The sequence below is a fragment of the Myotis yumanensis genome, unplaced genomic scaffold (genome assembly GCF_028538775.1).
Source record: "Myotis yumanensis isolate MYYU_CA2020_CCGP unplaced genomic scaffold, mMyoYum1.0.hap1 SCAF_1, whole genome shotgun sequence".
NCBI classification, from domain to species: Eukaryota; Metazoa; Chordata; class Mammalia; order Chiroptera; family Vespertilionidae; genus Myotis; species Myotis yumanensis.
Genome location: NW_027223752.1, coordinates 90,406,826 through 90,426,436, shown reverse-complemented (window position 1 = coordinate 90,426,436; position 19,611 = coordinate 90,406,826). Strand labels below are relative to the sequence as shown.

Below are 19,611 nucleotides of genomic sequence, written 5' to 3'. Positions count from 1 at the left end.
ACTTCATACTTTCCTGTTGAAGTCCATGTCATACATTTTGTAAAGACAAAATGTCTGTTTTCAGAAAGAGAAAGTTCTGTATTACAACCTTTCAGACTATTTTTAGTAAAGACTTAAGATATACCATGTCAACACTGAATCAGTTATTGGGCTGTGTTCTTTAGTTTTGATAAAATTGAAGGAGGAAGAAGAGTTTGATATGTTAGCTACAGAGGTTTCCTTGGTCATTAAGTGTCTATAAAAAGGAGGATTAGTTACAAAAGGACCTTGTTGTAAGATCCCATTTGGGTCCCTAATATTTCCATAAAGGGAAATGATAATAGTATTGTTTAATTGCTTGATGAAGTCTTTTAGGCTATTAATAAAAAGTGTCATAATTTTCATCATTAAAAACTGCTTTTAATAATTTTATTTTTAAATTGCCAATGACATTTTTATGCTTATGTGATTATGTGCTATAAGTAATTGTATTAACGTTAATAAAATGAATTTATAGAATACAAATTAATTTCCTCTACAAGAAAACAAGAGTGAATAAATTGAATATTTACTGTGATTATCACATCCACAGTGGTGATGGGTGATTATGGAAAGTAAAAATATAGCTTAAAAGGTTTTTTCACATATATATGTAATAAACGCTGAGTGAGCAGCATAGCTTGCTTTATATATATATAAGTAATTATATGTGTGTATAGCGATTGAGAAATGTAGTCATATGACTAATTAGAAATGGATACAAATACTAACTTTTTGTTTAAAACTCCAATAAAACTAGCCAGGATAGCCCAGGCACTTCCCTTCACATGCCCCTACATTGGTCAACAACTGATTAGAAATATCTTTGTAAAAAGAATATGTAATAATGCAAATTAATTTATTATGTTAAAGTTATTTTATTAGGCTTTTATTGAGATTTGTATAATTGTGAGTGGAAGGAATTGTGGCATTTTGTTCTAACTTTTCTTATAAACAAATTATGAGCTTAAAAGAAATATATGACCTTGTACTGGCTAAAAATGCTTTGAGTAAATAGTACCAAATGAATTTTTACATAATTGTTCTTAAACATAATTTTAAAATATTGATTTTATTGTTCTTAGCTGCTTTGGTATTACCAATAATTGCATACTAAATATTGGTAGGAAGGGTCAGTACTATACATTATTCAGATTCAATTAGTATAATCATTCAAAAATTAAATACTACTAGTATCCCTATGTATATTTTCTATCAAATTTACTCTAGATTAGCTGTTGACTCACAACTTCATTTTAGCAGTGTCATGTAAGACTTGATTTGAGTCAAATTATATAGGTTACTTTTATATTATTGCTTACTTTGATAAATAATAAGATAGTCTAAATATAGATTAATTTTACTTTTGCTATAGTATTTATCTAGGAAAAGTTGACTTGTATCTTAATTTTTTTTCAGTAGTTGTGTTAATGATGACTGACAAGTGTTATACCTGTTATGTTTCCTATAGTGTATTAAATTTATATCACTCATAGAAATTTTTCAAAATTGATAATTAGCTTGAGTTTTTATATACTGTTTTCCTTTTAATTTTGCTCATGAATTTTAAATTTGTTTTGATATATTGAGTTGTTTTTTATTACAGTGATTTGTGTGCTTTCCCTGGCATCTTAAGATTAAAATTTTGCTTTCAAAGCATGTTTGAAATGATAACTGAGAATTATTGCTTATACTATAACTGTTATAGCAAAATATATATTAGTATAGTTATTCTAATTATGGCAGTGTTTGATTTTAATTGCTCAAAGTATTATAAATTTAACTTAAAATTCTATAGTTATTTTATTTTAGAAGTATCACAGTAAATAAAAGGGAAGTTAAAATAAACAATTGTCATCAAATCTTGAAAGCTGGAAGGCATTCTAAATATCACATGGATTAACCTTTTGCAGAAAGGAAATTGACATTTTTGTGTTAGAACTGCCCTCTTTCTAGACCATTGCTGTTATTGGAGGAATTTGAGCAATTTCAGGCTTCATTTCAGGAAATTGATACATGGCATTATAGATGGAGATAATTTAATTTGAATGCTTATATTAATTTTTATCAGGAACTAGAATACCTAGCACTTCTAAGCAAATAGGATGCAAAGCGAAAGGACTTCCCAGCAATTTACAATATTTAAAAAATACTATAGTTATAATTGTACTGAAGTGATAAAGTGATTTAAATAGAGCTTTTGTGCCCCACCTCCCACCCTGGAATAATATATCTAATATACATTTATTTGCTTTGTGGGAGATTTTGTTGCAGTTCCTAAATAAACATTTATTTTTTACTCTTTAGTAATAGGATTTTTTGAGTGGAAGAAATAAGAAGGGAAGTGGGAAGATAAAATTTATATTACTGTATTATAACTGTTAAGTGCTTACATTTCCCCCACAATATTGTCTTATACTGTATGATTTTTCAGCATTTAAGAAGCGGTTTTGTTCTTTATAGCTGAACCAATAACGTTTCCATCTGGAGGAGGCAAGTCATTTATTATGGGTTCTGATGATGTTTTGTTAAGTGTACTGGGCCTTGGAGACCTTGCAGACTTGACGGTAACAAATGATGCAGACTATAGTTATGATGTAAGTGCAGTTTTATTTTTAATTTTTTAATGATTTAATAGAAGGCTCCTTATTTTTGGAAACACTTATAAAATAGAATTAATATCAAGGTGCATGGAAAAGATAAGTTTGTGTGTCAATATGTTGAGTTGAAGTGACATGTAGTTGTGTGTTTTTTTTAATAACTAGTTTCTTTGTGGTGTTTAAATTTTTCTTAGGTATTGTGGTGGATTAGTTAGGAGTTTGGGATGATTGATTATCTTAAAATACTGATCAATAAATATCTATCTTGAGTAGTCAACTCTCAATTATTTATTCAAGTTAAGCCATATTTCAATGTTAAGGAGAAAAATAGCCTGATCACTTCTTAAAAAGCATGTTTTATTTTGGAACTTTTATTTTTTTAAGGATAATGTTCAAGTTAGCTTGTTGCCATTTCCTGATTTTCAGTCCTTCATTTGAGGGATTGGGGGAGGATGGAGGGGAAATGGGAAGGACAATGATAGTGGTGAAACTAGTCTGGGATTAAATTTTTTATATACAGTAAACATTCAATTGAGAGTTAACTAAAGTTGTTTAACTTTTATATAATGAATTTGCAGTTTTCAGCAAATATTTTGTTTTTTAACGAATTCATTTTTTCTACATTTTATAAAGTACATAGGGGACTAAATTCTAGTAAACTTGACTAGTTTGAGAGAGTTCATAGCCTATTTTACAGATGGAGAAATGATGATAAAAAGATTAACCTCATGTCAGTATCAACAGTAATGATGAACATATTCTTAAAGTGTCTTTAGTTCAAACTTTTGGGAAGTACCTTAATTTGCTGCCTTTAAAAACTTCACATTGCTAATTTTCTGAATGACAACTGTACTATTAATATTGTACTCTTGGATTTTTGGTAGTAATTTATTTAATTTTTATTGTTTTCATATAAGGTATTGCAGCATGGTAGTTTTTTGTTCTCATCTGATATTTCCTAGGACCTTTGAGTTTAGCTTGATGATTAGGTAAAACAGATTGAGGGACTCCATTTGATGTAGGTATTTGAAAGCTAATGAAATTATTCTTAGTTCTTTATTATAAAGCTTTAAAGGTACATTAAATTTCTACTAGACAGTTTAGCAAAGCAGTTTAACATATATGTTTTAAACACACCAAAAGAAATAAAAATTCCACATGTCTATTAATTTACTACTTTTACCACTAAATATTGTGCTTTTTCTTTTTAGTTGCCTGCCAATAAAGATGCCTTTCGAAAGACATGGAACCCCAAGTATACACTACGTAGCCATTTTGATGGAGTCCGGGCATTAGCTTTTCATCCCATAGAATCTGTGCTAGTTACCGCTTCTGAGGATCATACTCTGAAACTTTGGAACTTGCAAAAAACAGTTCCTGCCAAAAAGTAAGTATTTTAACGGTAGCCTATGTTTTTTTTCCCTTCCAGATTTGTCAAAAATTAGAAGTAATTATTTTTTATGGTCCCATATCATGCATGCACTCAATTTGATCTTACTTAATGATTCTTGAATATCAGCCAATGGTTTACGATTATTTAATTGTCTTCTCTCCCATCCTTTCTCTCCCCCTACCCCCTTTTAGGAGTGCCTCTTTAGATGTAGAGCCTATCTACACATTTAGGGCCCACATGTAAGTTTTATTTTATCCATAAATCTTATAAAATTGTAGTAATGTTTGTTTTATATTAGAAAAGACAATACTTGATTAATATTTTATTTTATTAATAATTGTTTTAGGAGAATATAATCATTACTATTCAAGTATACATGTTTACCTTATACAGTTTTAAGATGCCACACAAATTCAGAGGTTGGGGACTGCATATATGAGTTTCTTTTCTAAGCTTTATAAGTAACTTTTTTCTTTTTCTTCCTATAATAGTGGCCCTGTTCTATCATTAGCTATTAGTTCTAATGGAGAGCAGTGTTTCAGTGGTGGTATAGATGCAACCATCCAGTGGTGGAATATGCCTAGCCCTAATGTGGATCCATATGATACATATGGTAAGTAAAAGGTTCAAAATATATATTTTTAAGTGCATGGAGCTGGCAAAAGTAAATACCTCAGCTAGAAGCTTGTTTAAACATGTATTAGTTTCCTTGTTTAGTTATTCCATTTCTAATAATTTGCTTTATTAAGGAGAAACATTAGAAAATAGGCCATGAATATGTAGGCCTGTGAATTGGTACTTTCTCTATGGTGTCCAAAATATCTATACTAATAATAGGGTAATGTGCAAATTGGTTGGGACGCTCTCACGCATAATGACCCATCAGCAGGCTGTGTGCGCAGCAGGCACAGGTGGGCGGGGACTTGCAGTGTTGGGGACTTGCGCCACGCCGTCACAATCCATCACCAGGAGGGCCTCCGTGTGGCCTGGCCTGGGGGTGGCCCTTGGTGGAGGCCTGACCAGCACTAACATGATGCTGACTGTGTGCTTCCCGGCCCAGCACTAACATGACTCTGCCTGCGTATGTCCCAGGCTGGGGACATGATGCTGCCTGAGTGTGTCTCCGGCCTGGGACGCAGCAGCAGGGGCCAGTTGGGGGCGATCAGGCCGGCAGAGGGTGCAGTGTGGGCGAGCAGTCCGGCACGGGGAGCAAGCAGTTAGGGGCGACATCAGGCCGGCATGCAGAGGTGGTTAGGGGCGATCAGGCAGGCAGGCAGAGTGGTTAGGGGTGATCAGGTAGGCAGGCAGGTGAGCAGTTAGGAGCCAGTGGTCCCAGATTGGAGAGGATTCAGGCTGTGCTGAGGAACTCCCACCCCCATGCACGAATTTTGTGCACCGAGCCTCTGGTGGTTAAATAAACAGTGGTCTACTTAATGGTTGGTTTATTTAAGAAGAACTTGAGCTCTTTGGTGTTTCTATTTAACACACACTTTTGGTGCCTAACTTTGCCAGGTTTAGTGTTAAGTACTACATCAAGAAGTAAGAATTAGCCTTGGGTGGTGTTGCTCAAGTTGGTTGGGTATTGTCCCATGCACCGACAGGTTGCCAGTTCGATTTCTGATCATGGAACATGTCCAGGTTGCAGGCTCCATCCCCAGTAGGAGGCATGCAGGAGGCAGCCAATCGATTATTTCAGTCTCACATTGATGTTTCTTTCTCCCTCTCCCTTTTACTCTCTCAAAATCTATAAAAATATTTTTTTTAAAATAGAAGTAAGAATTGTCTAATGGAAATGATAGGCATTAAACAGATAAGCAAGGGGATAGAGCAGGGGTCCTCAAACTACGGCCCGCGGGCCACATGCAAATACAAATATTGTATTTGTTCCCGTTTTGTTTTTTTACTTCAAACTAAGATATGTGCAGTGTGCATAGGAATTTGTTCATAGTTGTTTTTTTTAAACTATAGTCCGGCCCTCCAACGGTCTGAGGGACAGTGAACTGACCCCCTGTTTAAAAAGTTTGAGGACCCCTGGGATAGAGTATAGTTAAAAATCGTGATAAGTACTATGATAGTACAGTACTATGAGAGAGAGTAACGGGTGGAACTTTCTTTACCTGTAGTCTAAAATGGTGACATTCAAACTAAAATATACAATATAAAAGGGAAATTTTAGTATAGTAGAACCTTCTTTTCAGCGGTTTTGCTTTCTGAGGATTCAGTTACCTGAGGTCAACCACGGTCCAAAAATGTTAACTGGAAAATTCCAGAAATAAAAAATTGGTAAGTTTTACTTGCACACAGTCTGAGTAGCATGATGAAATCCAGCATCCTCCTGCTCGATCCTGCCCTAGATATGAATCATTCCTTTTTTCAACATACCCACACTATATATGCTTACCTGTCCATTAGTCACTTGGTATCCAGGTATGGCAGTGCTTATGTCCCAGTAACCTTTAATTTACTTAATAATGGCCCCAAAGTGCAAGAGAATTGATACTGCCAATTTGAATATACCAAAAAGAAATTATTTTTGAATCCTCATCCAAGCATATGTTGTTGTTTTATTGATTTGAGAGAGAGAGAGGAAGGGAAAGAGAGAAACATCGATGTGAGAGAGAAACATTGATCTATTGCCTCCTGTACGCCACAACTGAGGATCAAACCCACAACCTTTTGGTGTATGAGATGATGCGCCAACCAACTGAGCCACCCGGCCAGGGCTATAAAATGCTTCCTTTAAGTGAGAATGTGAAAGTTTTTTACTAAATAGGAAAAGAAAATATCATATGCTGAGGTTCCTATCCATGAAATTGTGAAGAAGGAAAAATAAATTCGTGCTTGAGCTGAACCCAGGCAATTGGAGGCTTCTCAAAGAGAGACTCAGGAATACAATAGTTCACCCTTGAGGCAACTTATACCCTCTCCCCTGTCCTTAGAATGTACGGTTTGCTTACTGTTCCCACAATAGAAGTCATTTTTAAGGATATAGCCTTGAAAGAGTAAGACGTTGAGACCAGCTGGCTTGAATACATTACTGAACTCAGTTAAGGCCTCTATATGCACTTAAGATTCTACTTATCTTGCTGCCATTCAAAACAAGCCTTTTATGTAAGTTCTCTTGCTTACTAAATTTGCAACCTACCAAAAAAAGAAAAAAGAAATTTGTGCTAGTTTGCTGAAAGAGTACATTCACATAACTTGTTATAGTATATTGTTATAATTGTTCTATATTATTAGTTATTGTTGTTAATCTCTTAGTGTGGCTAATTTATAAATTAAACTTTATCATAGGTATGTATATGTAGGAAAATAGTATACAGGGGTGGGGGAAAGTAGGTTTGCAGTTCAGGTGGGATAAGACATTATCTAAAAGATAAATCATAAGTAAGGATGTGAAATAATAATAGTAGGAAGGAGACAAATAATACACTAATACATAAATAATGCAAGAATTAACTGTGTTTCGTGTACTCACAACTGTAAACCTACTTTCGCCAACCCCTGTTTATAGAGTTTGGTACTATCTGTGGTTTCAGTCATCCACTGGGTGTCTTGGAATGTATCCCTTGGGATAAGGGGGGACTACTATAAAGAGTTTTAAGCCAGGAAGTGACCTGTAAATGTAGGGTTTAAAAAGGTGACTCTGGCTGTTGCAGGAGTGGAGAGAGGGCAGAGTGGAGAGAGGAATACACATTTCATGTTGTACTGTAAAGTTGGAATGTAGTGGACCAGTACTAGGTGAGAGGTGATGTTGCCAAGACTAGAGTGGTGGTAAAGCGTTGGTAGCAGACCAGTTGAAGGGAAATGGATATAAGACACATTGGGGAAGTAGGATAGAATAGACAGAATCTATTGGTAAGTGGATTGAGTGGGTGAAGTAATGAATGAGTGACTTGATTTTGTTTATTTTTTTAACAGCTTTATTGAGATATTCACATTTAATAAAATTTACCCTCTTGAAGTATACAGTTGAGTAATTTTTACTATATTCACAGGGTTATGCAACCATTATCACTGTCTCATTCAGAACATTTTCATCACCACTTTTGATCTGAACTTAATTTTGTTAGGTTTCTGTTACCCAAGTTGAATATGGGGTGTAGCATTTATTGAAATGGGGGTACAAAAGGTGTGTGAATTCAGATTTTAGGCATGTTAAGAGATGGTAATACTAAATCAGTAATACAACTATCAAGATGTGAGAATGGTTGCTATAACACAGGGAGAGTGTGTTGTTTAGGGTAAGAGAAGGAACTCTTGACATTGGGAGAGTGGCTAGAACAAGAGAGCCAACAAAGGAAACTGAGTAATGGCTGGCCTTTGAGGTTGTAGGAAGTACAGGAGAGTATATGGAATTATAGAAACATACCAAAAGAAGAAATCATTTAGAGAAGAAGGAAACAGTGTGCACTTTCAAATGTTGCTGAGAGGTCTGATAAAATGAGGATAGAAAGGTTTCTTTTTATAAGTGACAAATAGGTCACTTATTGGCCAGACTGAGAGAGGAATGCTGGGGCTGCTAAAAGGTTAAGGGACCTTTCAAAACATACTCTATGAATGAAAAGCAATGTGATAAGAACAACAAAGAAAGAAAGAATTTATCAAAGAAATAAAAAAGTTACTAAAGTTAGTAGTAACTACAAGTTTTCCTATTCTGGACATTTCATACAAGTGACCTTTTGTAACTGGCTTCTTTCATTTAGCATACTATTTCGAAGGTTCATCCATGTTATAGCATATATAAGTATTTCATTTCTTTTAATTGTTCATCATTGGTTATTTTAACAAGGGTTATTTTGTTGTGCTGATGGTATCAAACCATATTTGAGTCATTTGGAGAGTAAATGGAAGGTAAAAACATTTACTCTATGCTTTTCTACTCTTTGGCAGAAGGACAGCATAAGGTTAATGAAGGTCTTTTTGTTTATGTTGAGGGACGCTAAAGCACAGTTTTGGGCTTGTGGATCCCAAGGATTAGGAGAAATTTTGTAGCAGGGAAAATGTTAAATATGAAAGCAGTTTAGTGAGTTGAGTGGAATCCAGAATACATCTGGTATAATTAGCCTTTGATAGGAAGGAGGAAAGTTCCTTACTTACAACTGCACAGAGAAGATGGTTTTAGACACTAGCAGATTTATAGATTGGGAGACAGGAGGATGGGAAGGGGTTCCTATTTCAATGTTATATTTTCTCAATGAAGTATGAGAGAGAATTATTCATGAGGATGGAAGGTTGGGAACTGTGAGAATTGTGGAAGTGATAAGAGACTCCTGTGTAAAGTGGGGGTTTATTAGAGAAACAGGGTTGTAGGACAAATGAGGCACAATGTTTTTAGCCATTAGGTCCATCAAGTGATGAATGACTAAAACGTAGTGTGTCCATACAATGGAATATTACTCAACAATTAAAAGAAATGAAATACTTATATATGCTATAACATGGATGAACCTTCGAAACAGTATGCTAAATGAAAGAAGCCAGTTACAAAAGGTCACTTGTATGAAATGTCCAGAATAGGAAAACTTGTAGTAACAAAGTAGATCAGTGGTTTTTTAGAGTTGCGGAAAGGCAGGGAAGAAGAATTGGATGGAAATAGCTAACGAGTAGTGAAAGTGTCTTAAAATTGGTGTGGTGATGATTGCAGAACTCTGTAAACATACCAAAAACACTGAATTGTACACTTTACATTGGTGAGTTGTATGGAATGGGAGTAATATCTCAACAAAGCTGTTTTTTAAAAAGTATGTATTCCTTACAGAAAATTGAAAAAATGCAAGAATGTATTGGGGAGGTGGGTAAAAATAACCAATAAATTCACAACTTAGAAGACATGGCTATTGTATACATTTTGGTTTATCTTCTTATAGCTGGTTTGTGTAGCCTTATACTTAATTATATGGTAAGTTATCTTTATATACTTAAACTTAGTTTTGCTCATTTTTGTTTGTTTGTTTTCTTCCCAGAGCCAAATGTTCTAGCTGGCACTTTAGTGGCTCATACAGATGCTGTCTGGGGTCTTGCTTATAGTGGTATAAAAAATCAATTACTATCATGTTCAGCAGATGGCACTGTTAGGTTATGGAAGCCACAAGAAAAATTGCCATGTATTTGCACTTACAATGGAAACAAGGGTATGTAAATTTTGTCTCTATGAAAAAAGCTAACTTTTTTTTTTTTTGGAAGATAGAAAGGACAATTGATTTACTATTTCTTTGTTGCTCCAAGAAATTGAAAGAATTTAAAGCTTGTGGTAATCTTTTTCCTTTGTTACTTTTTATAAACAGGAAGCTTTGCAAATGTATCCTATAGTTCAGTGTTTTGTTTTTATACCCTTTTCAGGACATGTTTTATTTAAAAAACAAAACTATTTCTATGGAATAGTGGAATAGACAAATGAGGCTAGTAATAGGGACAACACAAGGCTCTCTGCCTGCTTCAGGTGGCTTCCCACAGAAATCGAAGGGATCACCGTGTTAAGCATACCTGCAAACCATATATGAGCTCACTGGTTAAGAAATGTAGCTGTAATCTTTGAAATAGCACCCTTAACTGGGAAGTACAAACTAAGTGACATGCATGATTTCAAATCTTTTCCTGTCAAAGAAGGCTTTAACCAGTTTACCTGTGACATTTGTTTACATACATATACTGTACTTGTATTGGTCTTATTTTCTAAGTCATTTTTTAAAGTTAGTTTTAAATGTCAGACTTTTTTTTTTTCTTTTATCCTCGCCTGAGGATATGTTTAGAGAGAGAGAGAGAGAAACACCAATCGATTGCCTCCCCTATGCATTCCAGCTGGGGATCAAATCTGCAATGTATGCATGTGCCCCGACCAGGAATCGAGCCCTCAACTTTTTGACGCTCCAACCAACTGAGCCACCTGGCCAGGGCCAAACTTTTATTTTTATTAAAAAGTATGTTTAGTTTTAAAACATTTTATTTTTATTATTTTTGGTTTTTGTTGTTTGTTTGTTTACTTATTAATCCTCTCCCTAGGATACCTCTCCCGGGGATATTTTTCCATTGATTTTTAGAGAGAGTGGAAGGGAGAGGGAGAGACAGAGAGAAACATCAATGTGAGAGAGACATTGATTGGTTGCCTCCTGCACGCATCCTGACCAGGGCCAGGGAACCTGCAACTTAGGTATGTGCCCTTGACTAGAATTGAACCCAGGACTCTTCAGTCCACAGGCAAACCCTCTATCCCCTGAGCCAAATCGGCTAGGGCTTAAAACATTTTAGAGGACTAATATATGCTTAATTTTGTTAGGTCTGTGTTACCCAAGTTTTTGAGGTAAAAATTCATTTAGATATTTGTTTCTAGCTTCATCTAGGTAATTAATTGCTTGATTCCAGATTTCATCTTCTTGTGCATTGATCTGGCCAGTGAATTTATTATGTTAAAGGGAGAAATTGCTGCTCAGACCACTGTAGGGGATAGCACTGCATGAGTGGATTCCAGAGTCCACACTTTATTTTTACAGATCTGAAAATATCAGGTGAACAGTCTCCGAAGACAGTGATGTGAGAATGCTAATTTGTCACTTTACAGTAAGATATATACACTGAGTGGCCAGATTATTATGACCACCTGACGTTTGTAGGCAAAATAGCTATAATTTCGCACTGAAGTTGCTAGAGGGCCAGGTCATTATATGTGAATAGCACAACATACCTAAGTATCGTTGCTGATCAAGTTCATCCTATCATGTTGATGGCGTATCCCAATGGAGATGGCTTCTTCCAACAAGACCATGCGCCATGCCACGGTGCTCGTATTGTGCAGGAGTGGCTTCAAGAACATGAGGGAGACTTTACCTTGCTTAGGTGGCCCCCACAATCACCAGATCTCAATCCAAGTGAGCATTTGTGGGATGAAGTTAAAAGAGCCATCAGGCAGCTGGTTCCACAACCATCAAATCTCACAGAACTGGACAGTGCTATTCATCAGGCATGGTGTCAGATTCCTCGCATCACCTTTGAGCATCCCATGGAGTCAATGCCAAGAAGAATCGCCGCAGTATTGAAGACAAAAGGTGGCCCAAAGAAGTACTGATGGGGTGATCATAATAATCTGGCCACTCAGTGTAATTTGCAAGTGGGCCAAAAAACTCATCAGGATTTTTTTTTCTCTTTTAAAAGAAAATGCATAGAAAGTAACTTTTGCACATATCTACTCTCACTTTAAGAACCCTCTAGCTATATTTTTCTTATGTTAAATAAATAGAATGTTTTACAAACATTTTAAGTAACTGAGGGAAAGCTTTGACTGGTGCGACTCAGTGGGTTAGAGTGTCGTCCAGTGCACTGGAAGGTCGTGGGTTTGATTCCCAGTCAGGGCACATACCTAGTTTTCGGGTCCCTAGTTGGGGGTCAAGCAGGAGGCAACCAATCATTCTAACTCTCATATTGATGTCTCTCCCTCCTCCTTCTTCCCCTTCCCGCTCCCTCCTCTACTTCCTCCCTCTCACCCTACACTTCCCTCTCTCCCTCTTCTTTTCCCTCTCCCTCTCTAAAATCAATCACCCAGTCAATAATATAAAATAAAATAATTGAGGGAAAGTTACTTATTATATAGCTCACCATCCTAACAATTTCTTTTTTTTATTATTAACATTAAGTCAAGAATATTTGAATTTCCTTTTTAATCAGAAGAGCAGAGATTTCTAAATTATGTGTTTACACTATATCTCTTTGGGCTCCTTTCAGAACATGGAATACCTACATCGGTTGACTTTATAGGCTGTGATCCAGCTCATATGGTGACCTCTTTCAACACTGGTAGTACAGTAATTTATGATTTAGAAACATCACAGTCATTGGTGATGCTTTCATCACAGATAGATTCTGGTAAGTTTTCATGGGTTCCTTTGAAACTTTAAAAAGAATTACTACACAATAGAGGGTGGTTTTTAATTTTCACATTTTGACTATTTAAATTTAGGATGAAAAAAATAGTTTCATTGTGTTATAGTTTAACTTATTTACATTATTTCTATTTCCTGAAATTATGCTTAAAAATAAGCTGCGTGGGTATATGAGGACAGAAGAGGGAGTAAAGCAATGTAAAGGTGAAAGCAAATGAATTAATTTTAAATTTTTAATGGAAATACATATGGAAGTAGAGAAAATAATATAATGAGCCTAATGAACTCATCATGTAGCCCCAATAATTATGCATAAATGGTCAATGTTGTAAGTATAGGATATGATGTGTATTTTACAATTTATTTAAGTAGGAATCCAAATAATACTCTGCATTGTGATTAGCTGATAAGTTTTTCAGGTCTCTTTTCATCTGTAGGTTCCCCCTCCATCTCTTATTTATATTTTTTCATGTTTATTTGATTTTAATTACAGTTTATAGTTAATATTATTTTGTGTTAGTTTCAGGTGTATAGTATAGAGATTAGATAATCATGTACTTTACAGAGTGGTCCCCCTGATACCAAGTACCCACCTGGCACCATACACGGTTATTATAATTTTTTTTCTTTATTGATTAAGGTATTACATATGTGTCCTTATTCCCCCATTACCCTCCCACCCCTTACCCCCACCCCCCACCCCCACTCATGTCCTCACACCCATGGTGTCTGTGTCCATTAGTTAGGCTTATATGCATGCATACCAATCCTTTGGTTGATCTCTCCACTTACCCTCACCCTCCCCTACCTTTCCTCTGAGGTTTGACGGTCTGATCGATGCTTCTGTCTCTGGATCTATTTTTGTTCATCAGTTTATGTTGTTCATTATATTCCACAAATGAGTGAGATCATGTAATACTTACCTTTCTCTGACTGGCTTATTTTGCTTAGCACAGGGGTCCTCAAACTACGGCCCGCAGGCCACATGCAAATACAAATATTGTATTTGTTCCCGTTTTGTTTGTTTACTTCAAAATCAGATATGTGCAGTGTGCATAGAAATTTGTTCATAGTGTTTTTTTTAAACTATAGTCCGGCCCTCCAACGGTCTGAGGGACAATGAACTGGCCCCCTGTTTAAAAAGTTTGAGGACCCCTGGCTTAGCATAATGCTCTCCAGTTCCATCCATGCTGTTGCAAATGGTAAGAATTCCATCTTTTTTACATCAGTGTAGTATTCCATTGTGTAGATGTACCACAGTTTCTTAATCCACTCATCTGCTGATGGACACTTAGGCTGTTTCCAAATCTTAGCTATTGTAAATTGTGCTGCTATGAACATAGGGGTGTATATATCCTTTCTGATTGGTGTTTCTAGTTTCTTGGGATATATTCCTAGAAGTGGGATCACTGGGTCAAATGGCAGTTCCATTTTTAGTTTTTTGAGGAAATTCCAAACTGTTCTCCACAGTGTCTGCACCAATCTGCATTTCCACCAGCAGTGTACGAGCGTTCCTTTTTCTCTGCATCCTTGTCAGCACTTGTCATTTGTTGTTTTGTTGATGATAGCCATTCTGACAGATGTGAGATGGTACCTCATTGTCGTTTTGATTTGCATCTCTCCGGTAATTAGTGACTTTGAGCATGTTTTCATATGTCTCTTGGCCTGCCTTCTGTCCTCTTCCGAAAAGTATCTATTTAGGTCCATTGCCCATTTTTTGATTGGGTTGTTTATCTTCCTTTTGTTAAGTTGTATGAGTTCTCTGTAAATGTTGGAGATTAAACCCTTATCAGTGATAACATCAGTGATAACATTGGCAAATATGTTCTCCCATGCAGTGGGCTTTCTTGTTGTTTTGTTGATGGTTTCTTTTGTTGTGCAGAAGCTTCTTATTTTGATGTAGTCCCATTTGTCTATTTTCTCTTTAGTTTCCATTGCCCTAGGAGCAGTATCACTGAAGATATTGCTTCGGCATATGTCTGAGATTGTGCTGCCTGTGGATTCCTCTAATATTTTTATGGTTTCCCGTCTTATGTTTAAGTCTTTTATCCATTTTGAGTTTATTTTTGTGTAAGTTAGTGATCTAGTTTCATTTTTTTGCATGTACCTGTCCAATTTTCCCAGCACCATTTATTGAAGATATAATATTATTAACTATATTTTCTATACTGTACTTCCTTGCATTTTTTACTTGAAGAAATTGGATAGTTTGCCTGTAAAATTTTCCACAAACTGGATTTTGCTTGGGGTATCATTTAACAAGCTCCTCTATTCATTTTATTTCCTAAATTGGTTTTAGTTCCAGAGGCTTATTCAAATTTAGGTTCAATGTTTTAGTTGTGTTCACTTAAAAGTTTTTAATGGTTAGGCAAGACTACTTCATAAATTGTGAACTTTTATCAGAAGTAAATATTGTCTGGTTTATTTATTGTTTATCTTTTTATGTTTCAGTCTTGATGATAATTACCTGGATCTGTCAATTCATTAGCTGTTTAAAAATGATTTTCTAATTCTTTCATTACTTCTCCATATATTAGCTAGAATACTTCTGTAAAGAGGAACACCCCTCATCAATAAATTGGGTACTTCGGAGTTAGATTATAAAGGAAAGGCAAAATAAATTATTGATTCCCCCTCCCCTTTATTTACCAGCTTACCTAATAGTAATAATGAAGTGTTCCCTAGCATCCTCCATAGGTGACCAGAGAGTCTATTGGGTGTTGTTTGTTTGTTTGTTTTATTATCATTACTAGAGGCCTGATGCATGGAATTAGTGCAAGGGGCTCGGCTCTCGCAGCCTCGGCTGGCCCTCACAGCTCCGGCTTCGTCCGGAAGGTTGTGCGGACGGTCATTCTGCTGTTTGGTCTAATTAGCATATTAGCTCTTTATTATATAGGATAATCTCACTTAGATATAAATGTACTTGATGTCTATGAATCATTGCCGTTATTATCTTTATTGCTATTCAGATGGTTTAATCTTTGGCCAGTGGGAATTTATTCATGTAGCTCCTGAGTCCTTTTGACATGACCCTGGGAGTCATTGATAGTTTTACTTTCTGATATGAGAAGATATTTTAGGTTCATCTTGTTGATTTGTGCCCCAGATCTGAAATTGGCCATTTCTCTAAGGAGCCATGGATTCTCTGAGTGAAAAAAAGACATTTAGAGACTACAGTTTAGGCCCTTGGGTTGGTCCTTATGGATTTCATGGCTCTTGAATTGGTCATTGGTTTAGGCTTTTTCGGTGGTCAGAGCTACAAATACATTTTTTAAAAAGAAAAAAATGTTGATAAATTCATATGAATACTTCCTATTGAAATTCAGATTTATCTCATTGATTTTTATGTCTTTATTTCATTTTAACCGTACCAAATCTCACTGTGTTGAGCAAAATCATCATAGTCTCTCGTTTTGTTTATTTCACAGTACACATAGTCATCTCAGAATAATAATACCAAAACCACTGTCAATAGTTTGGTTACTGAAACTAGGGATGGGTAATCTATTACTGTGCTTTCAAGTCACTTGAAATAGTTCATTTATTTGTGCTTATACCACCAATTGGATATATGGTAAAGTTCACTCATTTAAATTTACTTTTGATTTTTTGTGATTGCTTTTTAAAAAATCAAGCTTTTTAAATGTTAATCGTGTAAAACATTAAAATACTTAAAGAAGTGTCTTTCCCAGTGCCCTTTCAACCTTAGTTTCTCTCTCCCTCTTCCATAGGTAATTACACACACAAACATATATGGGGTTTTTTGTGTGTTATGTGTTTAAGTTTAGTTAAGAGTTCTTATATACATGTGGAATGATTGATTTACTTAAAGTCTAATAATGTGGATGATATTTTCCCATTTGTTTTGATTCTCCTGTGTTCTCCCTCATTGCTAATCAAAAATTAGGAGCTTGTCAGTAAAGAAAAGGTCTTATTCCTAAGGACATTCATTCTGGTTCTTTGTATTTTTGTCAGTATGGGTAGGCTGGGGATTCTTTCTTACAAACACCTAATTATCACTTATGAATTTTCCTTAAATGCTTATAATTATTTTATGGGCTATTCATTAAAAGTGATGATAATTGTGAGTTTTTTTAAGAATTCTTAAACCACCTACATTAAAATACTTAAAACTTTTCTAGACTTGAGCCTAGTAGGGTCCATATTATAGGACATGATAGCTTAAACATTTATTTTTTAAGAAATTGTATTCCTCTAGAGCTCTAGTTTTATTTCTCAGATATTTTTTATTATTTATTTATTTAGATTTTTTTGTTTTATGTCAAAGCTTTGTTTTTTTTATTTTTTGGTAAGAATAAAAAGGTCATCATCCAGTTTCCAACTGAAGGTTTGAATTTTAGTGCTTTATCTGCTTTTATTTTTCAGATTTACAATCCAGTAATCACATTAATAGAGTAGTAAGTCATCCCACACTTCCTGTTACAATAACTGCTCATGAAGATAGACACATCAAATTTTTTGACAATAAAACGGGTAAGTAGGTTGTCTTATTTTCTTTTCAATCCTAATAATTCTGTAAATTTGAAGTGATCAAAAAGTGCTATTCTTTTATATAAAATATATTGACTTTTCTGCTTCAAAATTGCCAAGTTAAATAATTTTAACTTAGATTTTTGCTTTAGTTATGTAGCACGTTCATAATATGTTGTTTTATCCTTAAGTATATAAGTAAAACCTTGCCTACGTATTACGATTTTTTTCATGTCATATTAAATATAAATCCATCCATTTGAAATTATTTTCTTCATAGTCTATTGTGATTTAGTATAGCAGAAGAGGTGTCTTTCTGGGGTTTGGCATTTCAAATATGTTCTTAAAATTATTTCTCAGTGGATAAAATGATGATTAGTAAAAATTGTTTTATTGCCATCTTTCCTGTATTTCTTGTTGTCAGAAAACTTAACCATTTATATAGAAGTCAAATCAAATATTAATGTGGCCATAGAGTTTCTTTAAGGACCCTTGTTCCATCTGTAATTACCTGAATACTATATAAAATATTGTTTGTTTTCTTTCAGGAAAGGTCTGACAGCTAGAAAGGCTTCCTTGAGGGGAAGCTAAAACGGGGGTATTAGAGGACTTCCATATCAAAATCTTAAATATTAATTATAATATTATTGCAGGGCAACAAATTATCAAGCAAGATAGCAAATTAAAAGACAGATTTCTCTTTGGAGGTTATATAGAACATGGTCATATTTTTAGTCTTTCATAAATCCCTTTGTTCAAGCAACACTTCATGGACAGATTCCTTTTCACTCAATAAAACAGTTGAGAAGGTAATGGATATTCACAGGACTATGTATTTCACAGGAGAGACTATTCATATTCATGTGAATGTTTTCCATTTAACACCTTATCAACAATTCTTTGAACATTTTTTGAAGCCTAAAGATCATCCTCTGCTGCAAGAACAGAGATAATTTCCTTTATTGTATTTCTAAAAAGATTGATTTTTTTTATTAATTATTACAGATTTAGATTTGTAAGGGGAGGTTCAGGAATTTTCGTAGTTAGTTGTATTAAAAGTAAAGTGTGAGTCTCTAGAGCTGTTTTAATGGCAAAAATCAAGAAAAAGTGGTAATAAAATTTCACTTAATAAGTAAGGAGCTTACAGTCTTAGAAGATCTACCAATTTATTTTGTTATTTCTCTTAAGTAGTTTTAGTACCTTATCTTTAGTGGGAAGAAATTGAAGCAGTGGCCTCCAAACACTGGAAAAATTCTTTTTAAATCAACCTCTCTCACTTTTACTCCCATATACAGGCGCACACACACACACACACACACACACACACACACAAAACAGAGTTCAATTTATTGAACTTTTATATCTGAAACATAGAAATCAATATTATGAATGGGTTTGATAAATATTTAGATTTTAACAACAGAAACATATTTAGCATTTTGTATTCTGCAGTGCACTGGCTACTGTCATGTATAAGATGAGGTTTCTGCTTTCTGGGGACTTAACTGTTACCTGGGGAAAACAGGATGTGTGTATGTGTGTGCACCTGAACTCTGCTAGGTAAAGGAGTCTTCACAGAGTAAGGGTATGAGCTTTGCCTTGAAGCAGTGGTAAGATTTTTTTTTTTTTTAAGTGAAGAAAGTAGTAGGAAATTTCAGGTAAGGACGTATTTTGATCAGAGGCTTGGTGGTAGAAACTTTGGCCAACACGGGGGTTTTTTACAGGCAAAGCCAAAGCGGTAAGTCTGGAGGAAGAAAACAGACTATTGAGAACTTCTCACAGCCAGCCTGAGAATAATGAATTTTTGTTTATGCTATGCACTGTGAAAGCCACTTAAAATACTTGAGCAGGGGTTTACAAAATTGGTTTAAAAAGATTATTTAAGTTGTATTATATGGTAGATCCTTGACTTTTAAGGAATTAAAATTTTACAATTTCTATTTTTTGTTCCCGAGAGACCTTTGAGGCTCGTGATTTTTAAAAGTTTGATAGAGGCACAAATTAGAGTTGCGTATACTGTACTGAGACACTTAGCTAGTGAGTATGAGAGAGAAGGTGTAGGATGTGGTAGAGAAGTTGGAGGAAGAAGGTCCTGAATAGATTGTGAACTCATGCAGCAGAATTCATTGGCTATCTGCCAGAGTTCTTTTCAGTGCTTAGTAAACAAAACAAAATTCCCTATCTTCTTGGAGCTTAATGGTATATTACTTACTGTGAGACATTGTTGTATTTGATT

The 19,611-nt window shown here is 35.0% G+C and overlaps 1 protein-coding gene across 2 annotated transcripts in view; it reads left to right on the top strand.

The window, feature by feature from the left end:
• STRN3 (striatin 3) overlaps window positions 1-19,611 on the top strand; it is a 119,623-nt gene that overhangs the window by 93,381 nt on the left and 6,631 nt on the right. For both annotated transcript variants that reach the window (XM_070427488.1, XM_070427497.1), the window contains exons 8-14: window positions 2,482-2,615; window positions 3,830-4,005; window positions 4,203-4,250; window positions 4,503-4,624; window positions 9,978-10,145; window positions 12,727-12,867; window positions 17,271-17,378. In XM_070427488.1, the coding sequence (XP_070283589.1) occupies window positions 2,482-2,615; window positions 3,830-4,005; window positions 4,203-4,250; window positions 4,503-4,624; window positions 9,978-10,145; window positions 12,727-12,867; window positions 17,271-17,378 (897 nt within the window). The remainder of the gene's footprint in view (window positions 1-2,481; window positions 2,616-3,829; window positions 4,006-4,202; window positions 4,251-4,502; window positions 4,625-9,977; window positions 10,146-12,726; window positions 12,868-17,270; window positions 17,379-19,611) is intronic.